The 9,615-nt window shown below is 43.4% G+C and overlaps 1 protein-coding gene across 2 annotated transcripts in view; it reads right to left on the bottom strand.

Moving 5' to 3' along the window:
- LOC101847847 (zinc finger protein ZPR1) overlaps positions 1 to 7,190 on the bottom strand; it is a 29,245-nt gene extending 22,055 nt beyond the window's left edge. Inside the window, exons 1-3 of one of the 2 annotated variants that reach the window (XM_005110591.2) lie at positions 7,062 to 7,190; positions 2,130 to 2,327; positions 844 to 1,005 (exon numbers count right to left, since the gene is read on the bottom strand). In XM_005110591.2, coding sequence (XP_005110648.1) covers positions 844 to 1,005; positions 2,130 to 2,261 — 294 coding nt within the window. In that variant the 5' untranslated portion in view covers positions 2,262 to 2,327; positions 7,062 to 7,190. Of the gene's footprint in view, positions 1 to 843; positions 1,006 to 2,129; positions 2,328 to 6,864 lie in introns of both variants that reach the window. The other variant, XM_035972934.1, reaches the window with a different exon arrangement.
- Positions 7,191 to 9,615: the final 2,425 nt, after the last annotated feature.

Raw genomic sequence — 9,615 nt, 5'->3', positions numbered from 1 at the left:
AGCTGGAGAGTCCATGGAAACTGTAAATTTATATTTTTGTGCCTTTAATCAACGTTTTCGGTGAAGTCCTCAAAGGAATGCGTTTGTAAATGGACATAAAAGGTGTTGAGCCATAAAACAAAAATTTGATAAAAATTGCTAAGCAGGGAGAAAACTGCTGTTTTCTTCGATTTCATTCTTTTGACGAGAGCCTGATTCCACCATGCTGCCTCACATATATGTGTGTCACAACATGTTGGAATCAGGCACTCGTCAATATTTGGGCACATAGAAAACAGACATTAATATCATCTTAAGTTTTGTTCATTTGTCTTGCATTTGGCGCAAAAAAATACCCATCTTGAATAGAAATAGAGATATTTGCCATTGAAGGAGGTGAGGGTCACCTGTTATGACAGGTAAAATTAGCGAGAAAATGGCTGCCAAAGTTTGATGACTTCCAAAGCTTGAGTGTCCTTGGAAACTGGAAATTTACATTTTTCGTGCCTTTAATGGGCATTTTTCGGTACTATCCACACAGAAATGTGTTTTTAAATGGACATAAAAGGAGTTGAGCACATTTTTTTAAATCGAAAAAATATCCCCAGCAACCAGAAAAATGCAGATTTTTTTTTTTTTTTCATCATTTTGACAAACACCTCATTTCATCATGATGCCTCACAAATGGATCAATAACAATTACAAACCGAGTGTACACTTCTACTGATACCAAGATAGGCGGTTAAAAAAAACCTTGAAAGCTCCCAGAACCAGTCAGGTTTAATGGCTGTGCTGGGGATTCGAATAATGTCGGTCAGCCAAGCAAAGACAACAACCGATCTAACAACAGAGCTAACAACTCACCTCAACAGTCTGGATATTCAGTTTGAACGACACACCGCGATCCTGGATCCTTCCACCAGGCTGAAGCTCGGCATTTCTGTAGCCACAATGATCGCAGGAAAAAGACGCAACAATCACTTCTCTGAAAAAGGGGATCCTGGTCAAGAAGAGCCGGGTGATACCCTGTGGAAATATCAGTTTTTAGGTTTGAATAAATAAGATAAGATATGATAAGATACATCTTTATTGTCCAGATCTTGGCACATTGGTTTGACAATATGAATAACACAGAAAGAAACAAATTGTCCAAACGTCCATTTTTTTTGTAAAGAAAAAGTTATTGCAATATCCTAGGTTTTCAGAATCGAGAGGAAGACCAGAAAGAAGGTAGCAAGATGACGCCCGCGAGCAAACTGGTACAATCTGGATATGGAGAACAAACGACAGAACAGAGTGGAGGTTTTAGTAGAGGGGGGGGGGCTTACATCCTGCAGTGGATGGACATGCCTAGTTGGAAGAAAAAGGTTTTCAAAATGTTAGATGTTCTCAAAAATGGCCCTCCTACTATAGAAGATGGAGGCCTGTAGTGGTAAAGAGTGAGGCATCGACAGACGACCAAGGCCATGGTGACGGGTAAAGTTAGGTCGGCTAGCTAAATCAGCGTCCGCGAGTAACCAATGGTTCGCTGGTACCACTCGCAAACAAGCAGATGGGTAACAAGCAGTCCGCTTGTGAATATTCGTTCGCTATGCCCCCTGTTCGTTTAGCAAGCTGGCGGACGAAACGACTCCATGCATTTGAGCAGGTGGGCAGACGGATGGACAGGTAACACACCCTCCATTTGTGAAGATTCATTCGCTGCACCTCTGGTCGGCAGATGGCAAACAGTTCGTTTAGCAAGCGGGTGGACGGGTGAGGGTCTCCTTGAATTGCATTATTTGCACACCACTACTCCTACTACCCCCCCTCCCCCAAATACAGACACCACACACACCACCATCCACCCCTCCCCACAGTGTGACCCACAAATGAGGTCAAAGGTTACACATACGCTCATACTGCATCACCAGCCTCTCTCATTCCCTGTGGCACTGCTAGAGCCTTGAAACACCAGGCCTAACAAACGATAGATGATAGGCCTAACTTCGCGTCGAGTATCTTGTCTGTCTGCTTGTTCGTCCGCTTGCCTGCCTGCCCGCTGAGTAAATAAAATTGTAGTGTGAACCCTAAAAACAGCGTCCGCAAGTAATGGACCCATCCGACCGTTAGTCCAAACTCTAGAGACAGGTGACTCCGTCTCGTCTTACCTGTTCCTCACAATTGATGCAAAGACTCTCCAGCTCTGTGATCTCCGGGTCGTAGTCCTCTCCCGTAATGTCGCGGAACAAAGGCTTGTCCAGAGTGTCGCTACTGGACACTCGCTCTTCCCCCTCGCTCATACTGACCAAAGCTCTCGTCAAATCTATGATATGAGAGTAGCTTCCACTTGTCGCAGTGAACTCCAACTGGGAGGAAGGAAAAGAACAACTTCAGAACACAAAAACAAGAAAATTCTTCTTCTTCAATCATAATTTTATCTAAGGAAGAGGCCCGGCTAAGACTGCTAGGCTGGTTGTACTTAAGTACCGCTGGACTGGCAGGCTAGCCGTACTTAATGACGCCTGGGCTAGCCGTACTTATATGATGGCTAGACTAACAAGCAGAAAGAAATAGGCTTACTGAATTCTAAATAAAATTTTAGTTTGCAATACCTAAAGTATTTGTACTTGAGACGAAACCAAAAAGTACCTTACTGACAGTGCGTGTATTTTAAACCTGAATAATAACTAACGAGAAATGTGTACTCAACAAGTTTCTAATAGGGCCTAAAACAAGTACGGCTAGACTGCTTGGCTTAAGTACAGCTAGACTGCTTGGCTTAAGTACAGCTAGACTGCTTGGCTTAAGTACAGCTAGACTGGCAGGCCAGCCGTGCTTAATAATGATGGCTGAATTATAAATAACATTTTAATTTGTAATACCTAAAGTATTTGTATTTCAGAAGAAATCAAAAGGGGCCTTACTGACATGCATGTGTATTTTAAACCTGAATAATTACTAGATCTAATGAGACCTGTGTACTAAACAGGTCTCAGTCTTTTGGGCCAAACCTAGATCTAAGTACGGCTAGACTGTCAGGTTAGCCAGTACGGCTAGACTGTCAGGTTAGCCAGTACGGCTAGATTGTCAGGTTAGCCAGTACGGCTAGATTGTCAGGTTAGCCAGTACGGCTAGATTGTCAGGTTAGCCAGTACGGCTAGACTGTCAGGTTAGCCAGTACGGCTAGACTGTCAGGTTAGCCAGTACGGCTAGACTGTCAGGTTAGCCAGTACGGCTAGATTGTCAGGTTAGCCAGTACGGCTAGATTGTCAGGTTAGCCAGTACGGCTAGATTGTCAGGTTAGCCAGTACGGCTAGATTGTCAGGTTAGCCAGTACGGCTAGATTGTCAGGTTAGCCAGTACGGCTAGATTGTCAGGTTAGCCAGTACGGCTAGCCACTTCATTTATCTAAACAATAATATGTCTCACTAACACTACAAAGTAAAACGTCCTTCTTCAATCATAAATACATCTGAACAACAAACAATATGTTTCTCAGAGACAGATGAATCATCCTACGACGCTGCATATTTTGCTTACATACATTATTTATACCTGTTTCAGTCCACATTTCTCCACAGAATCTTTTACAGTTCTATTCTGAAGTAAGAGTACTCAATACGGAGTGTCAACGTACACGGTAACCGGGCACCTAGTCTTTAATTTCTACGTACACGGTAACCGGGCACCTAGTCTCACCTAGTCTCAGTATCTACGTACACGGTAAACCGGAATGAAAATAAATCAGTATTTTGTCCTGTGCTGTCACTTGCTGGAAAAAAAGAAAGTCATACTAGCGTCTTGTCGGGCTCGCCATCGTGACCGATCAGTGAACCTGTGCGTGTGCATCACATTGTGATTGTGAGTACCGGTTGGGGGTCATCAAAGTTCATTCAAAGTCTGTGCGTGAGAAGTATAGGGCTCCGGAATGGGGGGATTATTTGATTTTTTTTTTAAGGTACAGTCAGGGGAGGGGTGGGGATGAAGGAAACACCGGATGACAAAAACTGAACTTGGAGTTCTGAACTGCCCGGTTACCGTGTACGTGACACTGAGACTATGGGCCCAGTTGCCGGTTACCATGTACATAGACACTGAGGCTAGGTGCCCGGTTACCGTGTACGTAGACACTCCGTACTCAATAAGCCACAACAAAAGATGTGGGTCTAAAAGCAAAAATTTACCAAGTTTTTGAAAGAAAGGGAAAAGGTAATGTAGGCTTTAGAACAGATCTAAAAAATGATTTTAATTTTCAAGGGGATGACATGATATGGCACAGCTACCAACCTTTCAAAACAAAAAAAACCATAAAACACAGACTCTGCCAAGACAGACAGCAGGTCACAATGTTGGACAATGAACACTTAACCCCCTCCTAACTGCAGTCCAAGCAAAAACCAAAACATCAAAAGGCTAGACACGATTCCACACAAGGCCTGACCCAACACGTGCTATGCAGAAAGCTCTCGTTGTAATCAAAATTCTAAATGCTAATTATGCTAAAATTTGCTACCAAGTTCAGTATTTATCCTCCGGTGTTGCCTTTAACCCCCCCCCCCCCCCCCCCCCCCCCCCCCCCGAGTGTTACTTTTTCAAAAAAATCAATAACGCCGCCATTCCACAGTCCTATACTACGCAGCGCTCAGACTTAGTATGAACTTTGGTGACCCCCAACATTCACGGTACTCACTCGACGCCTTATCATGTGTGTGACATATAAACGCGCAGGTTCACTGACCAGTCATGACGGCGAGCCCGACAAGACGCTTGTATAACTTTCTTTTCTTTTTACACAAGTGACAAATATTGATTTACTTTCATGGAGACACAGCCTTTGTAATGCACAAACTGCAGGTTACAATGTTGTGTTATCAGACCAATACCAGCAAATTTCAGGGTGGTAGTGAAAGCGAAAATATATCTAGATTTTCCCGATCGAGCATCGGTATCACTGATACACTTCCGCTTGCTGCCATAGCCGCCTGTTCGCGTCAAACCAACTCTCAGACCAGGAAAAGGCGAATGAACTTATAGATGTCGTTATTGGATTTGGTTTTCAAATATTCTAGAAATTTTATGCATTTTCCCGGGTCTTCTTAGAATTTCCTCAAATTTCCTTAAAATTATTGTCGACGTTGATCTGACCATTTCCGTCGGGAACAAAAGTTTTCCGACAAAAATCCAACCTATCCGACCTAAACAAAAATTTCCTACCAATTTCCGACTTCCCTGGCCACCCTGATAAATGCTCTTGCACGACGGTAGAAGGGTTGAAAATTATTCAGACCAAATGGGCCAGGGCGTTAAATCGTGTTAAAACAAGATCTAGATCTAGTTCAATAATTATTAAACAATCCCAGCTTCTTTATTTTCATTTTTTTTTCTTTTCTTTTTTTTCTTGCCTCTTCTTTCCCCTTCTTCTTGAGCATTTAGAGTTTGGAGCCAAAAAAGAGCCAGAGAGCCAAATGAAATTTTCCAGGCTAGACACGATCCAAAAGAGCCAAATTTCTGGGATTTGGCTCCAAACTGACAACCCTGACTGTGACTATTCGGACACGAACAGTAGCAAACATGATGTTGTGGAGCATCAGCCCTGACCCCCCCCCCCACGGGTCATGCCTGCTAACGTCAGCCCTGATCACTCTAGGGTCATTTCCGGTAAAACGAGGGGGTAAGAATAGTGAGACATACGTAGACACTCCGTTTCTTTTAACAGCAAGAATCAAACAGCAACTGATTGCCGCCCTGAAAGCGGGCGCTAAAACTTATTGTAGTTTGCCAATCGGAACGAAGAATGAAGATTTTAATTAAGCTGAAAAATGTAGATCTATAAAATCAAAACTCTAGATCTAACCTGTCATACCAAGAGGCCATCAGGTTGCTGATGTAAACAAACCAACAAGGCGGTGGGAGGGCAAAACTAACCAGTGCCAGATAGGTGGCCCCTAGCCCTAATGCTAATTGGAAGAGGCTAGCCACTTCGATGCTAATTAAACACTGACTGAGAAAGAGTGATTTGAAAGAGTTAGAAATTGAAAATTGTGTCTTATTTCGGGAAGATTTAAGAATACCGGACCACTCGTATTATCGCGCGAGAATGTGGGGTGGGTGGTTGGGGTGGAGGAGGAGGGGGTGGGGCGTTCAGGGGGGTCTCCCCCCCTGACAAAATTTTAACGCAAAATTTTAATAAATAGATCTACCGGTCTGAGATACCCGAGATTCTCCATTGAGAGATATATAAAAACTTGGGAAAATCATGAATTCCTCAGGTTGAGACATTGGCAAAGTCGGCCACCTCTATTCTCACCCGGGGTGAGAATAGTGCAGGCGGGTCTTGTGGCTATTCTCACCCGGTGCGCGTGTCAACAAATTTTGCGTTCACCCTAAACCACAGAATTCTACACTGTGATAAGAGAAAAATTGTAGAATTCTGTGCTGTGAACAAACGTTCCATTACAACTGTACTTGTAGCCTACTAAAAGCGTACAATTTTGTCTGTGGGCAGGGGAGAGAGAGAGAGTGAGAGAGAGAACAAAACAAAATGGCGACCCGCGTAGTTCGGCTCGATTCGAAAAGTTAAATAGCCGTAGCATCTTTGTAGACAACCAAATTAATTTACTTTTGTGTTTTAACATCATTTTTTAACTTTGTTTTGGTCAATTTGATCGTCCACACCGATAGACAGTATTCAGAAAGAGACAGAGAGAGAGAGAAGAGGGGAGGAGTAGATCTTGCGAGAACTTCCGGGCGGGTGAGAATAGCCACTTTCGGCAAAGTCAGTCCGCTGGTCCGGTATTCTTCAATCTTACCCTTATTTCCTCTGTACTTTTCATAAGAGTACACGATTAATTAGGTGACTTACACTAAGGGCATGATAATTATGATAATAATAGACAAACTCACAATTACAAAGCACTTTCTGCTAAAAATGCTGTCAGTTGGCCGAGTTGTTCGAGGGGATCTCCTCCTTTCAATGAAAATGTGGCAGTGACTGACAGTACTGGCTGATTTATGTCCTTACTAGATCTAGACTCTAGTTTCAAATCAAAATTAACCTAGCATGAGACAAAGTGAGTGAATAGACAAAATAAGGAACTGACCAGTGTCGCGTAGTAGTGTGTAGACACGCAATGAGGTGAAACTGAAGACTGAAGAATCAACTCTGTAATCACGTTGCAACCCCTGAGGGTTTGTTGACTAGATCTAATAATTTTTACATTTGCAGTGGTGTCCCTTGGACGATTTTATTCCATAAAAAAGAAGGCGTGCGAACTTTAACAGTTTTAATACCAATGTTTTTTAATGAACTAGATCTATGTCAAAAACTGAACCTTGGGCTATCAATTGCTATTGATTATAAAAAATTAATTAAAAGCCTTTGCATATTTTAAAAAATATTGTAAATCTCTCAACTGCCTTGATATATTTGATATTCAGTTTTGTTTTGTCATAGGAGAAGCATAACATTTTATGAGCTGGAAGTTCCCCTTGAATGGTTTTCTTTTTCCTATGCTACTTCTGTCTTCATTCTTATAATTATAAAGGAGAAAACTCATTCGTACATGTAGATCTAGTAGGTTTCGTGTATACCATACCAGCATAGCTAAGCGGACGAATAACAGAACTGCTAAGGGGTTCCTGATGTGGACAAAAAGGGGGGAAATGATGATGATGATGATGATGATGATGATGATGATGATGATGATGATGATGATGATGATGATGATGATGATGATGAATTCATTTTGATGTTTCTCTATTTTCCTTTTCTTGCTAAATGAACCGATCATGTATCCTCTTTCTTTTGCCTTTCTACCTTTTCCATTGTTTCTGTATCTAGAGCGCCGTATTTTCCACTTGACTTTATATTTTGAATATAATTACCTGTATTACCTGTCCTGGGTAACAACGTCATTGCACACCGGACAAGTCCATAAGTGGTCAGTTTTCCCCCAGCACCATAGCCCGCAAAGGTATCCATACTGACTGTTCCGGTGCTGTCTGATTATGGCGACGTCTTTCCTTTCCAGAAAATCGTTCCGTTCTTCCCTCTCCCCTCTCTATCCCCATTTCCCGCTTCCTGATGATTGCGTGGTGTTCTGCTGTCTCCCTGTCTTCTTCATCCCGCAACTTTTCCTCCAGGGTCTTCAGCACTTCTCCTTTGTCAAATTTCACCTCACCATCCACCACGGCTCTGCCTGCCAGCCTATCAGCCTCCTCATTGCCTTTCACTCCAGAGTGCCCAGGACAGAAGATCCACCTGATGGCTCTAAGTGATGAGTGTTGTATGGGGTTCATTCATTCACTCCGAAGCAGCCCTTTCTCAACCCTTCGCAGGATGCTCTGGGGGTCTGTGACAATGATGAAATGGGTAGTTCTTGGTCTTGTATTTTGTAGCCATCCAAGCGCTCTTGTTACGGCTTCAATCTCTATTTTCAGGCTTGAAGTTGTCCTTTCTATGGCCTCTGACATGCTATGAACCTTTTTGTTCCCACTGTACATCACAAAACCCCATCCACTTCTCTCACTCCTCCTGACTGATCCATCCGTATAGATCACTGGGTCATCTTGCTTGGAATGCTCTTCAATTAACTGTCGTATGTCATTGTCGTTAATAACAGCAGCGCATTCCTGTCTTTCACGACCCTTAGTGATGTGAACGTTGGCCAGGATTCTGTAATCGAAGCTCGGTTCAAACCATTCCTTTTCACAGCATATTTCATCGATGCCAGAAACTTTTCGGCTTCTGCCATCCATGAGCTGCCCCGTTTGATACTGTTTCCTTTGATGCTACTTGGGTTGTCACGCAAAGGGTGCCTCGGGTCTCTCAAAACATTCAAGTACAGCTTTGCCTGTGCCACATTATGCCTCACTCTGATGCTGGCCAGGTCAAGGATGTGTCTCATACAGACAACATGGGTGTCCTTTGTGCAACCCAGAACGGCCCTCATAGTTTCATTCTGTACTCTCTCCAACCTGTCTATCTGAGTCTTGGAAAGGGAGAAGATGCCCAGACCGCAGTAGTCTATGACTGAAAGAATCCGCTAACCTATCACGACCTTGTCTGTAGACCATCACATCATCTGCAAAGGTTAGGATTCTTCCTTTCTTCTTCTTTTTCTTCTTCCTCGTTCTCGATGACAGCAGCTAGACAGTCAGTCCAATGTCGCGCACAAACTGTGCAGTTCGATTGAGAGACTGCTATAAGAGCTTTCTCTCAAGGGGAGCCACATTTTGCCACGTCTGTGTACGAAGGGTGGCGAAGCGCGGGCAGTGCTGAAGGATATGGTTGGCATTTGGCATCCTCTTGGTCGTGTCCACATTCACAGATCGCTGACTCTCCCACTTTTAATTTGGCGTGCATGTGGATTCTTCCTGCTCCACTTACACCGATCCTGGCAATTTTTTGGATGTATATAATATGTTGAACAGAACCGGTGATAAGGCTGATCCGCAGTCCTGAGGCAATCACTACTGGGTCTGACATCCATCACCCACTTCTCAGCGCCACCTTCCTCTCAAACAGAGCCTCGGAGATCCAGTGTACCAATCAGGGGTCAACATCACCTTCCATCAGGAGATCCATGAGCTTGCCGTAATCAACTCGGTTGTAAGCATCCTCAAGGTCTATAGCATGAGCAGCCATTTAATATG

The sequence above is a fragment of the Aplysia californica genome, unplaced genomic scaffold, assembly GCF_000002075.1.
Source record: "Aplysia californica isolate F4 #8 unplaced genomic scaffold, AplCal3.0 scaffold00913, whole genome shotgun sequence".
Classification (NCBI taxonomy): domain Eukaryota; kingdom Metazoa; phylum Mollusca; class Gastropoda; order Aplysiida; family Aplysiidae; genus Aplysia; species Aplysia californica.
Note: the sequence above shows the minus strand (reverse complement) of the source record. Positions and strands in the feature narration are given on the sequence as shown.